This window comes from Lissotriton vulgaris, chromosome 12 (assembly GCF_964263255.1).
Source record: "Lissotriton vulgaris chromosome 12, aLisVul1.2, whole genome shotgun sequence".
NCBI classification, from domain to species: Eukaryota; Metazoa; Chordata; class Amphibia; order Caudata; family Salamandridae; genus Lissotriton; species Lissotriton vulgaris.
Genome location: NC_141700.1, coordinates 93242463 through 93261059, shown reverse-complemented (window position 1 = coordinate 93261059; position 18597 = coordinate 93242463). Strand labels below are relative to the sequence as shown.

Sequence of the window (18597 nt, the reverse complement as noted above, 5' to 3'; positions counted from 1 at the left end):
CGATGACGCCGGGGCCGCTGTACCCTGCGGCGCCGGGCCCGAGGGCACCGGCGGTGTCGGGATCGTGGGGCCTTGCGGCGCCGGGCCTGAAGGCGCCGGCGGCGTCGAGGCCGAAGCACCCGACGGCGTCGGGGTCGAAGCCCCCGACCCACTAGGGCCCCAGACGGGTTCGCTGGGCACGAAGGCACCGCGGAACCAGTCTGAGGAGAAAGGGACCTCATGGCCATGAGGAAACGCTCGATCTCCTCCGGCGTCGCGTTCAGCCCAGGGACCGGGGGGTATGGTGCCGAACGCGGCGCCCGCGACTCCCGAGGAGCTGCGTGGGCGGTGTCACCCGAACCCCCGGCCGTATCGAGCGAGCGTCGGGGGGAGTCAGAAGAGCGATGATGTCTCTTCGACTTCTTATGCTTCTTACCTGACGACTTGGACCCGGAGGAGTGGCGCCGACTCCCGGAGCTGTGACGGCTCCGTCCCCGCGACCTGTCCCTCGACCTCCCGTGGGACCGGGACCGGGATCTCACACGGCGCGGGGCCGACTGGCGGATCTCGAGTCGCCTGCGGGACCGCTCCCGCCTGGCCTTCCTCGAAAGGGCCCGACAGTCGGAGCAGGCCTCGTCGTCATGGTCGACGCCCAAACACATCAGGCACTGGCGGTGGGGGTCCATAACCGACATGGTACGGTCGCACTTGTCGCAATGCTTGAATCCGGGCATCCCTAAAGGCACCGTCTGAGTCGTACAGACTTCGAAATGTATCAAAAGATCACAAAAAAGTTTAGTCAAAAAGTGACTAGGGAACTGCTCTTTCCAGATCTGCGCTGGCTGGCGCGGAAAAAAGAAGAACTGACGTCAGCACGCGGAGGCGGCGTCAAAGTACTCAGACGACGTCATCACGGCGCCCACGACGCCGACGACGGACGCGGAGCCGCAGACGACGCCTACCGACGCGCAAGGGTACTGTTACGCAAAACTTTCCGGATCCAGTCTGACGCCTGGGGATATTCTAAGGTAAGGAATCTATCACTAACGTGTCTCTTTCAGATTCGCCATTTAAAGATGGCCCTGTTTTAGAAGCAAAAAATGAACCTTTTAACTGGATCCTGAATGTTTTTACGTGAGCAGTACCTCTGTGCGTCAGTAAGTGGCGTGGTTCGGCTCCATGTGGCATCCTCCACGCCAGAAGTGACATGCGGGGTTGCCCATATAGGAACCATCTCAGTGCACCGACGTCAGTTTTCTTTTTGCAACTTTCTACGCCAGGAGCGCAGAGCCAGAAACATTGACAACTGGTGTCTGGAACTAGGGCCCTGAAAAAGTAGTTGTCCTGTACATAGAAATTCGTTCACAGAGTGGGGGATAGGTAGGTGGGTCTGTAAGGAATCTGCAGATAGAGTCTCTACCAGATAAGGCGTTACCAAAGGTATATAACTTCATCAGATAGAGACTTCAGGCTGCAGATTCCTTACCATAGAATTGATAACCAAGCAGTACCTCTCCAGAGGTGGGTCTGTGAACTTGATTTAGACACGGATGTCCTGCAGGACCGAATGGGCGAAGTGCCCGTCCCGACTGTCCAGGCAGTAGTGCTTGGTGAACCTATGCAGTAAGGCCCACAATGATGCAAGGCAGATGTCCAGGATCGGATCTCCACGTGCTAACACAGTGGTTGCAGCCTGTGCTCTAGTGGAATGTGCATGCAAACCCTCTTTAGATTGCTTCTTGGGTAGTGCTTACCAGATCTTACTGCAGTTGTTGGACTTGGCCTTTTTGCAGGGTTATTCCTAAACGTTTCGCTTCTTCCTCCTATTTTTCATGACCTGGTGGTGTTGGTTTTAGGACTCTGGGCACTGTACCACTGCTGATCAGTGCTAAAGGGCATATGCTCTCTGTATAAATTGTGAACATGATTGGTTATCCACGATTGGCATATTTGTTTTACTGATAAGCTGCTAGTAAAGTGCACTGAGAGTGCCAGGGCCTGTAAAACAAATGCTACAAGTGGGCCAGCAGCACTGATTGTGCCACCCACATAAGCAGGTCTGAAAAGGTAACTCAGACGTGCCACTGCAGTGTCTGTGTGCAGTTAACTGACATGTCAACTTGGCAAGTGCACCCACTCGCCAGACCGTAACCTTCATCTTTCTTACATATAAGGCACCCCTATGGTAGGCCCAAGGTACCCCACTGGGCAGGGTGCAGTGTTTGTAAAAGGTAGGACATGTACTGGTGTGTAGGACATGTCCTGATAGTTAAAAATACTGTCATTTTCGTTTTTCAAGATTGAAAGGCTATCTTGCCCCATAGGATAGAAGGATAAGTTACTTACCTGTAATCCTAGTTCTCTTCCAGGGGTATCCTCATCAAAGTCATAAGCACTGAATATTCCCGCCCATGTGCGGGACCCCAGAAACAATATAAAAATATATATATCTAAAAACATATCTAACTCCACATATATGTACGTACATATATTATTTTTCTCACACCAATGCAGCTCCAAAAAGAGGCTAACAATGTAAAACCTTGTACATGTACTGCAATTATAAAGGAAACAAAGAACACATTAAATCAAATATCCTTTGAATGTTGTGCTTTAATGAGTAAAACCACTCATAACTCCTGGAAATTGCTTATAAAAGACATTGTTAGCCTCAGGCTGCATTGAAAAGCAATAACATAGAATATGAAAGCCTTTTCAACCAAAAAACTGGCACTGTGCCTTTAAGGCAGCCCTGACTCCAGGCTTCCCATCATGCCTCAGAGGTGACAGTTAGGCCAGTTGTTCTTTGCATAACCCTGATGTTAGGGCTAAATACAAATATAAAAAACGTACAGTTCTCATTTACCTGGGGAGGCGGGTGGGCTGCTTATGACTTTGATGAGGATACCCCTGGAAGTGAACTAGGATTACAGGTAAGTAACTTATCCTTCTCTTCCAGGTGATCCTCATCAATAGTCCTAAGCACTGAATAGAATAGCAAGCCCAACAACCACCTGCAGGTAAATGAGAAGTACCTCTTCTATCTTAAAAGACCCAACATCACAGCCCAGACTGGCTGTTAAACAGATTCCGGAAGGATTGGCCTACTTGGGTATCTGCTCTCGTGTCGGAATCAAGACAATAATGTCTGGTAAATGTATGGACGAACCGCCAGGTCGCCGCCTTACAGATCTCAGACATGGGCACATTATTGAGAAAAGCCGCAGTCGCAGCCCTTCCCCTGGTGGATTGCGCTTTGGGAGAAAACCCCAGAGGTTTTTGTGCTAGCTGGTAAGCAAGTTTAATACTTGAAACGATCCATCTGGAAATGGAACGTTTGGAGGCAGCATGGCCTGTCCTGATCGATCCATAATTAACGAAAAGATAATCAGAATGACGAATCACTTTAGACCTGTCAAGATAGAATTTTTAAACCCTTCTCAGGTCTAAAGAATGTTGAGATCTCTCAGCTGGAGTAGAGGGATTTGGGAAAAAATTGGGCAGAGAGATGGTCTGATTTACATGAAAATCAGACACCACTTTAGGCAGAAAAGATGGATGCGTCCGCAGCACCACCCTATTCAAATGGAACGTATAGGGTTCTGATGCACAGAGGGCTTGAATCTCGCTCACTCTGCGAGCTGGATAGCTACCAAAAAAGCCGCTTTCCATGAAAGATGTTATAAAGTAGCTTTGTAAATGGGTTCAAAAGGAGGACCCATTAACTTTCATAGCACCAGGTTCAACTCCCAGGGTGGAGAAGGAGGACGCACTGGAGGGTATACTTTTTTCAACCCTTGCAGGAAGTCCTTGACAGATGTCAGCTGGAAAAAAGAGATTTGAGAAGGTGATCGCCTATAAGCCGTTATGGCCGCTAGGTGCACCTTGATGGAAATAAATTTTAAACCTACTTTCGCCAGATACAACAAATAAGGAAGAACTGCTTCTTCTTGACATTTGATTGGATCATGACTATTCTGTACACACCACATATAGAATCTCTTCCACTTGCATGCATACGAATGTCTGGTGGAAGGACGCCTTGCCTCTTTCAGAATGAGCATGCAGTCCTCTGGCAAACCTAGATAGCCGTATTGGATGACCTCAGGAGCCATGCTGCCAAGCACAGTGACGGAAGGTTGGGATGGTAGATCCTCCCGTCCATCTTGGACAACAGGTCCGGCCTGCATGGTAGCCTCTTGTGAGGAGACACTGACAGATGAAGCAGGTACGTGTACCACCACTGCCTCGGCCAATCGGGAGAAATCAGAATCATTGTTGTGCACGAGTGTGTTAGCTTGCTCACCACCTTTGGAATCAACGGGAGAGGTGGAAAGGCGTACACAAATTTGTTCGACCAGTCGATCAAAAGAGCATTCCCTCTCAATCCTGGCCGGTGGAATCTGGAGGCAAAGCTTCGGCATTTGGCGGTTTGGTCGTCCGCGAACAGGTCTATGGTGGGACGACCCCAGGATTGAAAAAGTTCCTCTACCACTTCGTCGTGACGACCTGGAAGGTGAACCGCCTTGACAGACAGCCTGCGAGCCAGAAGCCAATGCCAGAGCCTCTGCGCTTCCAACGACAACGTCCGGGAGCGCGTTCCCCCCTGCTTGTTTAAGTAGTACATTGTGGTGGTGTTGTCCGTCTGTACTAGCACAGATGTCTCTTGGATTGAGGGGAGGAAGGCTTTGAGAGCTAGGCGGACTGCTCTCAGCTCCAGCATGCTGATATGGCAAGTACTTTCCTTGTGTGACCACTGACCTTGCACCTGCAGTAGTCCCATGTGCGCTCCCCATCCCAGAAGGGAAGCGTCTGTGATCAGTGTTTGCACAGGGGGAGGTTGATGGAACAGGACTCCCACCTACATATTCTGAGCTTTTGTCCACCACGGAATAGAAGCTTGAGCTGCGTCTGATATGGTGATGTGATCGTCCCAGCGAGCCGATTGCTGATCCTATTTGTCCTCCAGATCCTGCTGAAGAGGACGCATTCGAAGTCTGGCATTCGGGACCAGTAAGATGCAAGACGCCATCGACCCTAGCAGGGAGGCAATCTTGCGCACTTTATGAACCTTGCCGCGAAGAATCAATTGACATTTCTGGGTGATAGATGAATGTCTCTCCTCAGAAGGAAACACTTTTCCTGCTTCGGAGTCTAGCAGAGCTCCAAGGAAGTGGATTCTCTGGGTGGGCTGAATGACTGATTTTCCGAAGTTGACATGTAGCCCTAGTCTCTGGCAGAGCTGTATACAAGTCTGGAACTGATTTCTTACGCTGACTGGGGAAGGACCTTTCACCAGCCAATCGTCCAAGTATGGGTACACGAAGACCCCTCTGCGGCGTAGAGCAGCTGCCACCACTGCCACACACTTCGTGAACACCCGAAGGGCCGACTTCAACCCAAACAGTAGGACTTTGAACTGAAAGTGGGAGGTCCCCACCCTGAACCGAAGAAATCTTCTGTGACTGGGGTGTATTGGAACATGAAAATAAGCATCTTGAAGATCCAGCGAACACATCCAATCTCCCTTCCTGAGAAGTGGCTAGTGGATATATTTGGTGAAGCATCAACATGCGAAATCTTTCCTTTTTGACGTGCAGATTCAATGTTCGCAAGTCCAGAATGGGTCTGTATTCTGCCTTCTGTCCTTTTTTCTTGACCAGAAAATAACGGGAGTACACCCCTTTTCCCCTCTGAGAGACCGGTACTCCCTCGATAGCTGACTTCGAGTAGAGTGGCGACTTCTCTTTGCAGTAGGTGCAGCTGATGATTTGATGTTGACATCGGGGAACCGGTGGAGGCATATGATTGAAACGAAGACAGTACCCATTCTGAAGCGTAGACAACACCCATCTGTCTTTTGTGATGCTTTGCCACTCTTTCAAATGATTTGCCAGGCTTGCCCCCACTGCGCTGGGGGAATAAACAACTCATTGTTTGGAATGAGTTTTACCGGTGTTGTTGCCTTGGCGTTGATTACTTCCTCCCTTGTAATTATGCTTCCCTTTGTACTGTGACTTCTGCTGCCACTGCGGATCTTGGCTCTTCTGCCAGTTCGGGGTTTGAACCCGCTGCTTTGTAGAGCCCTTGTTAAAGGAGCAAATTTTTTTCTTGAACTCCTTCTCAAGACCAACCGCCTTCAGTTTCCAGCTCTGCTTTCATGCGCTGCATCTCCTCGTCCGCACTTGCGCCAAACAACGAAGAACCGGAAAAAGGTAAGTTTAATATGCGCCTTCTGGTTTCAAAGCTGTTAGGCGCAACCATGAGGACATCCTTGCAGTTACCCCATAAGCGTACCCATGAGCTGCTAGGGTAGCCCCATCCACTGCGGCGCTTATCACCTGGTTGGAGACATGACTGCCTTCCAGGAGGATTTCTTCGAAGTCCTTACTGCCGGGAGTTTCTCCACAAAACGCTGCAGAGAATCCCACAGGGATCGGTCATACCACCCCAAGAGGGCTTCCGCATTGGCAACTTTGAGAAAAGCCGCTGATGTATTGCAGACCCGCCTTCCCCACGAGTCTTGCATCTTACTGTCCTTATCCGGAGGCACAGTGGAGGATGAGGCGACTGCATTGGACTTCTTCGCCGCTGCGATTATCACTGAGTCCGGGGGAGGATCAGCTCTGAGGAATAGTGGGTTGTCCTCTGGAGATTTGTACTTTAAGTATCCTCGCCGGAGCAGCCTTGACCGTAGCTGGGGTTAAGAAGACGTCCGTAACTGGCTCTATAGTCCCCGGCAGAAAAGGCAGAAGAGGTTTGGGTGCAGTCCTATGCTGCAACGTTTCAAAAGTGATTGAGGGCTTGATCTGCGGAGCTTTCAAGGTAACTCCCAGCTTAAGAGCTCCCCTAGCAAGTATGTCCTGAAATGTGAAGATATCATCAATCTGAGATACCCTCGTTGATGGTGTGACGCCGACGGACGAAGCTTCGACGTCGAACTACCATGGTCCCTCGACCACGATGAGTGTTTCGACGTCGAGTGCCGATGGGTCGTCGACGGAGAATCCCTCAACGTCGATCGTCCCATGACCCGCCGACAACAGAGGATGCTTAGACGTCGATCGCTTCTTCGACGTCTATCGCAGATGCCCTGGCGACGACGGATGTTGCTTCGACAACGATGACCTGGCAACGACTGAGGATGCCTCAACGTAGAGCATCGATAACCAGACGCCGACGGAGCTGCCGCGACGCCGAGCGCTGATGACTAGGCGACGGCGGAGGGTTCGACGTCTAAGACTCTCCCTGAGCCTTCGACGACGGAGGTCTCGACGTTGAGCCGCCCTGTTTCAACGGTGACCTCTCTCTCTCGACGCTGCACGTCGCCCGGTTGACGGCAGCAGAGATTTCTTGACTTTCGACGCTGAAGACCTCACCTTCTTCGTCGTTGGAGACCTAGACGCCGATCCAGACGCCAAAGGAGTGCAGGTCGGGACTTTTTTCGACGTTGACCGCTTCATAAGTCTCTTTAGAGACCTACCTCTCTCAGAACGTCCATAAATCCTGCTTCTTTCTCTGTCCTTGGTAGTTCTGGATGACAAGGACTGGCGGTGGACACAAGATGCTACCTCATGAGAGTCCGGTAGACAGCGAATACACACTGGATGTGTGTCTGACCAAGCCTTCCTTTGCCCACAGGCAGGGCAGGTGTCAAAGAGAGCCTTAGGCATTTTGACAAAAAAATAACCTTTTTTGAGCCCAAAAAAGGTAGAACTATCTCTCTAGGGTAAAAAACCCGCCGAGAGATCATAAATTTGAAGAAAACACCAAGTAATTCTGACAGAAAGTCAAAAAAAGGTGGGAGCTGTTAACCAGGGTCCTGACAGAAGGAGCCGGAAAGAACAACTGACCCAACTGTCACCCCTGAGGCATGATGGGAAGCCTGGAGTCAGGGCTGCCTTAAAGGCACAGTGCCAGTTTTTTGGTTGAAAATGCTTTTATGTTCTATGTTATTGCTTTTCAATGCAGCCTGAGGCTAACAATGTCTTTTATAAGCAATTTTCAGGAGTTATGAGTGGTTTTACTCATTAAAACACAAAATTCAAAGGATATTTGATTTAATGTGTTCTTTGTTTCCTATATAATTGCAGTACATGTACAAGGTTTTACATTGTGTTAGCCTCTTTTTGGAGCTGCATTGGTGTGAGAAAAATAATATATGTACGGACATATATGAGGAGTTAGAAATATGTGTTTTTACATATATATTTTTAGATTGTTTCCGGGGTCCCGCACATGGGCCGGAATATTCAGTGCTTATGACTATTGAGGATCTCCTGGAAAAGAATGGGAGTTTATTTATAACATCTAAATATAACTTCCCATTGGGACAAGATAGAGAAATAAAGTTTAGGCTCTCCGAACTCAGAATTTAACACATCTTTTAGTAAAGATGGTTTTTAAATTGTGTGTTTGAAAATCCCACTTTTAGAAAGTTGGCATTTTCTTGTTTAAACATTTTGTGGGCCTCTGCCTCTGTGTATTGACTGTCTGGTTTTGGTGTGACTGGTGCTGTGTAGGTGCATTCTCTCAGACAACCACGGAGGGGGGGGGGGGGATGTGTCCTGCCTTTCCTGAATGAGTCAGGGCTGGGCTGAATAGACAGGGGCTGTATTCAGAATAGGGGGGAGGAGTTCTCACTAGCACCTGAATAGGCCCAGTCTGCATTTAGAGTGGTTGAAGGAAATTTCCCTTGCACCTGAATAGGGCCTGTCTGCTTTACATAATGCGGTCTCCACCTCTTGCTGGGCAGCTGCACTAGAGAAGACCGAACTGATTTTGCCTGGGCTCATGGACCCTTGCACAAGAGAACAAAGACATTTTGGGGGATAAGTATTAGTCCTAAAATTCCTGAACTTCAGACTACTTATGTAATCAAGAGGAACCTTTGCCAAGGAGAAGAGCTGGAGAAACTGGAGGATTACTGCCCCTTTGCTGTGTGCTGTCTGGGGTTGGCTGGCAGTAGCTGTTTCTGCCAAGAAAAGGACAAGGACTTTGCTGTGTGCTGTGTCCCCCTGATTGAGGATGATCTCCAAGGGCTTGAGTAGAGCTTGCATCCGGTTCTTAAGCCCCCCTCCCCCCCCCAGCTCCCATAAACATCCTTGCTGGGAGTTCTGACCTGCCAAGAGGTGCCTGTGATGGGCCTCTGGAGGTTGTTCCTGCTGTTGGGAGCTGGAAAAGCAACGCAACTACAAGAAAATAGACACATCGCTCTTCTTGCAGCTGTTTTTCAGACATTGCACCACAGTGCGAGAAGAATCTACACGTGCCGTCACCGAAACAGACGTAGCGCCTGTCACCGCTGCAAGAACTGACACATCGAGGGATTTCTGATAAAGAAACCGATGCAGCGCCACTTAACGCAGCCACATCGATCGCTGATGCATCCCAGATTTCCGTGCGTCGCACCTGTGCTGCAAGTATTCCCCACAAATCACGTGCGGACCAGAACAGCCTGAATTGACGCATCACTTCCCCCTACAGACCAGATTAGAACCATCACTTCTCCAGTGTGCAGCAGAACTGTCGCATCACCTCCTCATGGTCTCCAGAACTGACGTATCGGTCAACGCTTCCCATCTCTGAGGCTGTTTGGCCTTGTGAATTTTGACGCAACTACAGGTACTTTTAGCAGTAGAGGTGATTGCATATCCTGCTTCCCACTGGATGCCCATGATGGTCGGAGGCAAACTCAAGTGGCTTGGAGGCTGCAACTGAGTTTATGGTGGGTTGAGAGAGGTGAGTGGGGCGACTAGCCAGACCACTGGCTACCTGCCACACTAGATCTGTGGGCACAGAGTCGTCCCCACGCAGGGGCTGAGAAGCTTGCGTGCCATGGTGGCTGGGCAGATAGAGATGTGGCTTGGAGCCCCTTCTGTGGCCACGAAAGGGGCGAGAGGCAGACGGGCTGGCGAGGGACCATAGAAAAGCCCTATGACCTGGCCCTAGCTCTGCTGTCCTTGAAGCTCTAGCACTGAATCCTCCTAGTCTCCAGAGAGATGGGAGCCATCAAAGGCATGTCCATGAGTGAGGCCTGGACAACCCCCAAAAAGCCAGTGGTTCTCAACTAAGTGTGGTGCCTAAAGGGCCATCGACAAAAACTGTTCTGCCTAGTAAGTCAGTTGTATCCGGCCCACAGTGTATGGAGAGCATAGCTACGTCCCCACTGTCGGTAATAGCTTGGGAGAGTATTGCTCGGCCCTCCTCCAAGTCCATAGGCACCACCTGCCCAACAGAGTCCCAGAGCGAAAGGGAGCATTGGCCCAAAAGGCACGTGGTGTTCATCGACTGCAGTGCCAGGCTGGCAGAAGATTTCCCCCCTCCCCCCCCCCAGGTATCCAGCCACTTTGATTCCCCGTCTGGTGGATTAGTTTGGAATGTGCCAGAATTTACACTACAAGTGGCGATTTGAACCACCAAGCTCTACTGGGTAGGTTTATGGGTGAGGATGTTGGGGTCCTCAGGGCAATGGCGCGGGCAATTACCCTATTCACAGGTGCCCCTGTGAGAGGCTTGGATGAGGCCCTGAGTAGGACATCCACGAGGGCTTCACTAAAAGGGTAAAGGGGTTCGGAAGTGGTGACTCCAGGCTGGAGCCCCTCCATTAAGACATTTATCTTGAAAGCCACTGAGGGCAACTGAAGGTCCAGGTCCTCGGCTGTTACTACCACCATAGCAAATGAGGCTGCCTCCTCCGTAGCCACGGTAGGAGGAGCGATCATGTTAGTATCTGAGAGAGAGCCCAGTCCACTGGTATCCGCCAAATCGTCACGTGTTCTCAGTAACATCCAGGGGCTGGAATTTATCAGGGTCCAGTGGCCCCCTCCCAATCATCCCCAAGACCTAACCCATAGGCCTCGAAATGCCTCCAGTTGGCGCAGGTGTCAGACAATGCACATCCTGTTCCAAAGGGGTGCTGGCGCTGAGGAAGGCCAATTTGGCTTGACCAGCGCCAGTTAGATCCATCCATGGATCAGAGGGGCCAGACAGGCGGCAGGGGTGAACCCGCCTGTGGAAGACCAGTAGTGCATCACCTCAAATTTCTTAGAGTTGGGAGGGAGAGGGCACAGACTTCAGCCTCAATGGAACACCTCCAGTCTGCGTCGGACAAAGCCCATTCGGCTCGGTGTAGAAGTTGGGGATGAGTAAGGGGAAGGAGTCAGCAGTGGGGCAAACGCCGGGGAGGGTCGAGATGGCTCAATTGGTGATGGTTCAGAACCGTCCATGGATCCCAGGGGGATGACTGGCTCGAGGGGCAAATCTGCCGGCAGATCAGATCAGTAGGGGCCCCCCGAAGATCATAGGCCCGAAGGCGCTTCAGCAAGGTTGGAAAACCCAAATATGAGGTGCTTGGCCTCATAAAATTCACGGTGTTAGGTGGGGGGGGGGGTCGCTCCAGCTTGTGGAGGTGCAGACTGCCAAAGGCTCAACCATGGAGGCAGGCCTCAAATACAGATGATAAGCTTGTTGGATGACTGACGGGGAACGTCATCGACCACCATTAAGGATAGTCTTGAGAGCACCCGAGGAAAAAATACTCTGGTCCTCGATCAGAAAACAGTGAATCAGAAATTTATAAGACATGCTGCTTTTTTCCAATAACCTGTTCTCAAATCTACACAGTCACTTCGTGTTTTTAAATTAGAAACTGGCTATGGTCACTTCACTGGGGTCACAAACATCAATTGCCTCTATTCTTCATATGCATTTCAATTAATTGTGTGTTTTTTATAAAGATCTTACATTCTCAAATAAATAGACTACTCATTTTGGCTGAAGTGAGTACTAACTGTATTAAACCTTCAGGCTACTTATGTTAGGTTAAATACCTCATTGTTTAATTAATAGAGACATTCTCCCCGTAAAGCTCACAAGAGAGCATTTGAAGAAAAAAAATCAAGATATTTGCCTCATTCTCAAATATTTTTTTGTAAAAGTGTTCCTTGTGAACAATTGTTTCAGCTGAATAGGTATCGAGAATGAGGTGTTGCATGTCGAGCCAGAAGGACCTAGAGAGAGCGCTTCTTAGGGTGCATTGCGTGACAGTTAATGCAGGTCTTCACGTCATGATCACGCTTAAGGCATCAGAGGCAAACAAAGTGTGGGTCACTGACATTTCCCAGTGACTGCGCCACATAGCTTAAAACAAGCGTTCCTCGCGGACATCCCTGCCACACCAGGAGACAAGGTTTCAAAAATCTTCTACAAAAGGTTTGGTAAATTGTGAGTTAAAAAGTCACTGGGGATAGCTCTTCACCGTATCGGACTGGTGCGAAAAGATAACGGACGTCAGCGCGCTGGGGTTGCACCTATACAGGCCCTGCACATGTCACTTCCAGAGTGGATGACACCTACTACTGGCATGCAGGGGTACTGCCCACGAAACATTCCCGGATCCAATCTGAAGTCTGGTGATAATTCTAAGGTAAGGAATCTGCGACTAGAATTCTATCAGATACAACTTACAGTAAAAAGGAGAATGAAAATGGTATAACAAAACAGAATAATGAAAACTGGTACCCGGTAGTTAAAAAAAGGACGTCAATAGGCAACATCTATCTATAATATTGAAAAAGAAACATCCAATCCGCCCAGTAAACTATTTCGAATATAGAAATATTAAAGTAAAATGTAGACTAATGTAGGATTTAGACAGCAAAAAAATGAAACTGCACCTTTTAGAATTTAAGAAACTGCAAGACTTGCTATCATCCTCTGAATGGTATGTTAAACAGCTTGACTGAAGTGGAATCAGATAAAGATCCTTGACTGAACTACAGCTTCAACTATGCTTTTAGCACATGGAGATGCAAGTCGTATATTTATGTTCCTAAGATATACTCCAATATGTAAAGAAAAAAACTCATCACCAAAAGAAAAAAAGACAAAAGCAAAAGAAACCGTACACCAACCAAAAAGATTCAGGAGAGAACCATGCCCCTACTTGGGCATCCACTCTGGAATCTATGTAGAGGTAATAATGTCCTCCACATATGCATGGTCCTCCATGTCGCCATCTTACATGTGTCAGTATTGTCAATGATCCTTATTAATGCTGCAGTTTCCTTTCTACCCCTAGACCAATTGGCTTAGGGCCTCCCGGGCACGTTTTTTTGGTAAATGTGATGAATGGCAAGCATCTGATCCTAGCCATGGGTGGCAAAATCAGTTAGATCGGCCACAAAACTCCTCACTTTATTAGAAACAATCATGCAATCTTGTAGTTCCTAAAAAAAATCCTACCTGTCCCCTGGTAGCCTCCCACAGGAACGTATCATACCACCGAGTAGGCTATTAGCACTTGCAGTCTTCATGGCAGTTGCTTACATGCCACAAAAATTCAAACCAACTGCATCATTTTACTTGCTTACCTTTTGAGTAGGTACAGTTGCAGATGGTGAAGTGGGATGATACTTCCTTGAAGCAGACACTATGAATCTATCATGAGGCATGTTTGCAGGAAGGAAGAATGGGTCTTGTTCAGGTGACCTGCATTTCTTCTGAAAGCGTGCTAAAGTCGCCTTTGTGGAGGATGAAGCAGAGAACACCTCAATAGCCAGTTTTAGCAGTCTCAAAATCAAGGGAAGCAAACTGGACACCAAAGAAAGGTGGTACAAGGTCTCAAAGATGACTGTAGTCTTTAGTTATTTAATGATTCATGTTAAGCTTTGCAGGACCTCTCACCAAGCTTTTGTTTAATCTCCATCCTGTCATCTACAGGAGAAAGTGTCCATGGAGAAGAGTTGGGAAAATTGTCACACTAAAGAAGAAGATTAAGACTATGTGCAAGAATGAGATTTTGACCAACAAGAGAGATCAGACCATCGCAGATATTAGGTGGTTCACTTTAATCAAGTTTGCTTTTGCTTTCAGAATTATATTCACTATTCATTGGACAATATTTTTAGATAGACAAAATATTCAACATGAAACCCAGGACTAATAGACAAGCTGACCTAGCCTCTTTCCTCTGCCTCTTTTAGGAGTGCGCTAGCTAAGCTATTGTGCATCTGGTCTAATTAAGGTATTTTTGTCATCCATTTTCCCTTACAAGCTATCCTGTGTTGGAATTCTTTCCTTTTCTCATAGCCATGACCAGAGGGATCTCTCTGTGGACATCATCTTGAATTGCCCTGGTGTCGCCTGATCAAACCCACATACACAAGCTTCCCTTGTGTCAATTGCACTTCTGTCCCAATCAACATTAAGCGACTCCACTTCCAGACACGGTATGTCAATGCACTCCATGTCAAGAATTTCAAAGACTCCTAGTTCAACATCCATGTATTGCTCACTGTCGAGATCCAGCTAGACATCAAGAGCCTCTGCTTCTAGGGGAGGGTCTCCTTTGTCATCTATTTTGGTCATAACTATGCACTCAGATAAAAGGGTATCATATGGAGGTGGATTACTACAATAGGGTCTTCTCTGAAGCAGAAACCCTCTGCTGAAGAACATCTACCCATCTTGAAGGCAAGGACAAATCCCAGACTCTTGATCCAAGAGGAGGCACAGCCCACAGCTGATGTGGCTAGTCTTCCACTACCGGTACCTCACAAGAAAGAAGACTTAAGTCACAAAAGGCCATGAAGATACAAGAGCTGATGAACCTCCATGGATAAAGTACAGGAAGGAACAATACTTTTGCAGTGTCTAATAAAAATCTTTAGACTAGGACTGCTGTGCTTAATCTAGAAAAACCAAGGTAGATAAAAAGTGTTTTTGAATGCATCTTCCACATCTTCAGCATGGAGAAAAGCATATAATCAGCTAGAATTGCAGATTTCCCTCCACAACGGATATTTCGATTTGATATCAGTTACTAGACAGTCACAAACAAAGTGGCTAAAATGATCAACATAGAGCCAGTCTCAAATGCATTTCTGTAATTTGAAACTCCTCTCTCAAATCTTCAAGCAAGACAGTTGCTACCTTTGGTTCCTGGGATTATGGGCTAACATGCACCTTTTCTTTGTTCCTTCTATATAAAGATGGTGGAAAGGCATATCAATAAAAAAGTACAAAACTTTGACAGTGGATTGCAGCATTAAATCTGGGAAAATTAGTGAAAACGAGGTATAAAGTACAACAATCTTGTGGAATGGCTAACTGTCATAATATGCTAACAATCAGTCATCAAAATAATCTACAACATGCAGAAATATCAAGAGGCCACAGAAGGAAGTGTAAGCAGCTCACGAGTTTAAATTATCAGAGGCTAACTAGCACATAATCTTCTGAAGGTAGCCATGGAACTCTCAAGCAAGTTCGTCCAGCAGTCACTGCATGCCATTTACGACATATTTCTAATTGAAACAAAAAATGAACTGTCTCTTCACTGCTGCCCACTATGGCAAAGAGATGAACGTGAAAGGAGAGTCCAGAGTTCACCTAAAGTTAATCTGGCATACATTAAATCGGATCTCAAGTACGTCAACTACAAATCAAACGTAAAAATTGCGCCTCCCCAGTGAACACAAAAGAGGTAAAACAAATTGTGGCGGTAACTTTGATAAGGTAGCACACAGGTGTGAAAGCTTTAGTGCCAGACATAGTTTCCCAATTCCAAAGTCTGTTCTCAAATACATAATTTTTACCCATCGTTTTATGTCTATTCCGTGAACTGATACTTGTGCAGGGAAGACCTTCACCATAATACACTATAGAAAAAAAGAGTGATAGTGGTATCCTAACTCTCAAATTTATAATGCAACACTTCACACTTTTCCTGTGATTTGTTAGATTCTCTGTATGTGACCCATCACTGCGAGAAAGGATTCTCCCTACGCATTGCAAATATTGCCTAGAGACCCAATCACTATATCACCCAGCTGTGAATTTGTTTTAGGTGCAAATACTTCACTGGTACAGTTTCCTTCATACCTCGCTCAGTGTCTCTTGAGGAATCTTCCTGGTCACTGTCCGTTGAACTGATGGATATGACGCTTGGACGAGAGTTGAGTCCAGACTTGGAGTCACTGTCAAAAACAGAGCTGGAAACAGAGTCCTCTGAAGACAAATAATAAAAACAGCCCCGGGGTGAATAGGTACTGCTGTCCTCCAAGCTGCTCTCTAGCAGGCTTGAGCTTGTTGGGGAACATGTTGAGCTGTCCAGACTTGGGCAAGAAGAGCCAGTGCCACTACTGGGGACTTCTGTTGTCTCAGTTGAGGGTTCTATGCCGGGCATGACAGGTGTATCAATAGAACTTTCAGCATTGCTCACAGAAGTCCCATTGAATTGCTCATAATCCGTAACATCATCTAATGATACCATGCTAATGCCAGCTGCTAGGCTATTGGAGTCATGCAGGATGTCAGATGGTGTGGAGATCTTTGTAGCATCCAAAACAAATGTAAAAGTCTGATTCAGGGGGTAAGCTTCAGTTTCCACATCAGATCGGAGCAACTGGATGCAACAATCTAAACAAGCAAAGTTACCTATTATGCTGGGGCCAAACTCCGACACACGCTTCCTAGTTTTAATGTTACGTTGTTTAAGTCTGAAATCTTATTTCAGCATCTGCCAATTATCAATGACCAGCTGACCTCTGCATCCTGTATTTACCTAGTGCTCCATGGCTAAACTTAGGACTGTCTGTATTTAATTTTCCAGTAACTTGACGGCAGAACTCAGCCCCTGCTTGGTGCCCTTGCATGTTCTCTGCGGCTAAACTATAGACTTTGCCTCCTGTATTAGGCTACACCAATATGGATAGACTTATTTCTTGCTGGCGGGGATTACCCATTACTCTATCCATCAACTCTAACCTCTACATTATGAATGTATTCATTACTCGAAAATAGAACACTCACTTTTGCTATCTGGAGCTTCTCATTCCATGACTGAAATCTGGTTCCTGATCCCTGCATCTGCTAAACATTAAAGTGGATTTCTTGTTGGTTCCCTGGACTGCCTCCGCTACTCTGTAGCTGTACTCTTAACTTTGCTTTAAATATGTGGCCAACTTTATGGCTCACCTACCACATTTGCTTCTTGCAGATGTGTACCACTAAAGCTGACCTCTGTGAGCAGTTTGTTAACCCGTCACTGCCATCTGCTAACCAGTTATCGAAGGATATAAATGCCACCTTATGATTTTACCACTGGTATAAACTCTTAATTCTCATGCTAACCTTGTATGCACCCTTTATTCTCAAAACCCCAGTTCACTAATTACTCATTAGCCATTAATAATAACCAAGGACAGTACGCTTCATTCTCTATTAACATCACTGTTTTTGTTGGCCTGAAATCTAGTAGCACAAATCTGACACTGATATTGCTGCAGCCAAAATCAGACTTCGATAGCACCAAGACACCCTCTGGCATGAGTTTGCGCTTTATAAATCATTTATATTACATTACATACATTAAACAAATAGTCTATAGTGTGAGGATTGTTCTTTGAGCTATTCTTTATAGGTCATTAAAAGAAAAGATGTAAGGCACATCACTATCTTGATCTTTGTTCAGAGTAGATGCCTATTTTGAACATAACAAGACAAAGTTAAAACACTACTACTATTTACAATACGTGAATCCAGCCAAAGGGTTCAATGCACACACATTTATACCAGATTACCTGACAGACTTAGACAGGATAACGTAAGTGCTTCTTCTGGACTCTTTTTGGTCTCCATTAAACCGCTCAGAGAGCAACCTGTGACATCCTCCTATGAGGAAAACAAAAAGGAGGCTTTTTAATCATAGCTGTACCTTGCTTGTGATCCACAAATTTTGTATGACGTGCAAAGGCTGGGCAAGGTTTGGAAATGGATAACTCTCCCTCCCAATCATGAGAAATTGTCACATAGCCGATCTAAGCTCACCCTCTCTTTAATCTCCATACATAGAGCACCTGAAAGTCTCTATCCTTGCAGATGTAAACATGCCTCTGATGCATCAACTACTTCATGTCAAGCAATCATTAATTTTCAGAAAACTAAAAAAAAAATTCTTGCTCAACCCTATGGCGTTTGTGAACTTTATGGGGCTCTCAAAAGTTCAAAATACAGCAACATGACCAAAAACTTTGGATTTCACTACGGCCATAGGCCATAAATTCATAGGCACATAGATTCCCACAACTACCGTTCCCAAATCGTGCAAAGGTGAGTATAGGTTGGCTGGCCATTCCATACAGGACTATTTTTGCAGCCTAAATGTCTGAGTTTGCCACTAGAAATCCCTTTTTTTTTTTAAAACCGCTTTTAGAGTGTCTTTTTAGCAGCCCATCCACTTTACTCAGACCTCGCCTTTTATGCCAATGAAAGGACTGGCGATCAAGCATCAGCCCTGAAGACCTCTAACTCCATCAATCGAGTTTGAATTGTAAGAATTTTAATGACTCAAAAAGCAGGGAAATTTGCATATAGATCCATGAAAAATTGAAAAAATAAGCTATCAAGAAAAAAAAACGTTTTTCCTGCTAAAAACAAAAAACAAAACAGGTTTTGTACATTTTCATGATTTCTATATGGAACGGCAAGTAGACTAATGAGTGTGTTGGGAAGTCAGTACACAAGGTCACCTTAAAAGATGCATCCTCTGCATGGCTTGGCAAACACGCAGATCTGTTCATTTGTCTGTGGCTCAAACATTAAATATTGCTGAAA

At 46.7% G+C, this 18597-nt stretch overlaps 1 protein-coding gene across 3 annotated transcripts in view; it reads right to left on the bottom strand.

Moving 5' to 3' along the window:
* Nucleotides 1-18597, bottom strand: part of LOC147673477 (tudor and KH domain-containing protein-like) — a 619192-nt gene that overhangs the window by 22439 nt on the left and 578156 nt on the right. For 2 of the 3 annotated variants that reach the window (XM_086947328.1, XM_086947329.1), the window contains exon 11: nt 17565-17655. In XM_086947328.1, coding sequence (XP_086803454.1) covers nt 17565-17655 — 91 coding nt within the window. Of the gene's footprint in view, nt 1-15864; nt 16402-17564; nt 17656-18597 lie in introns of all 3 variants that reach the window. The other variant, XM_086947327.1, reaches the window with a different exon arrangement.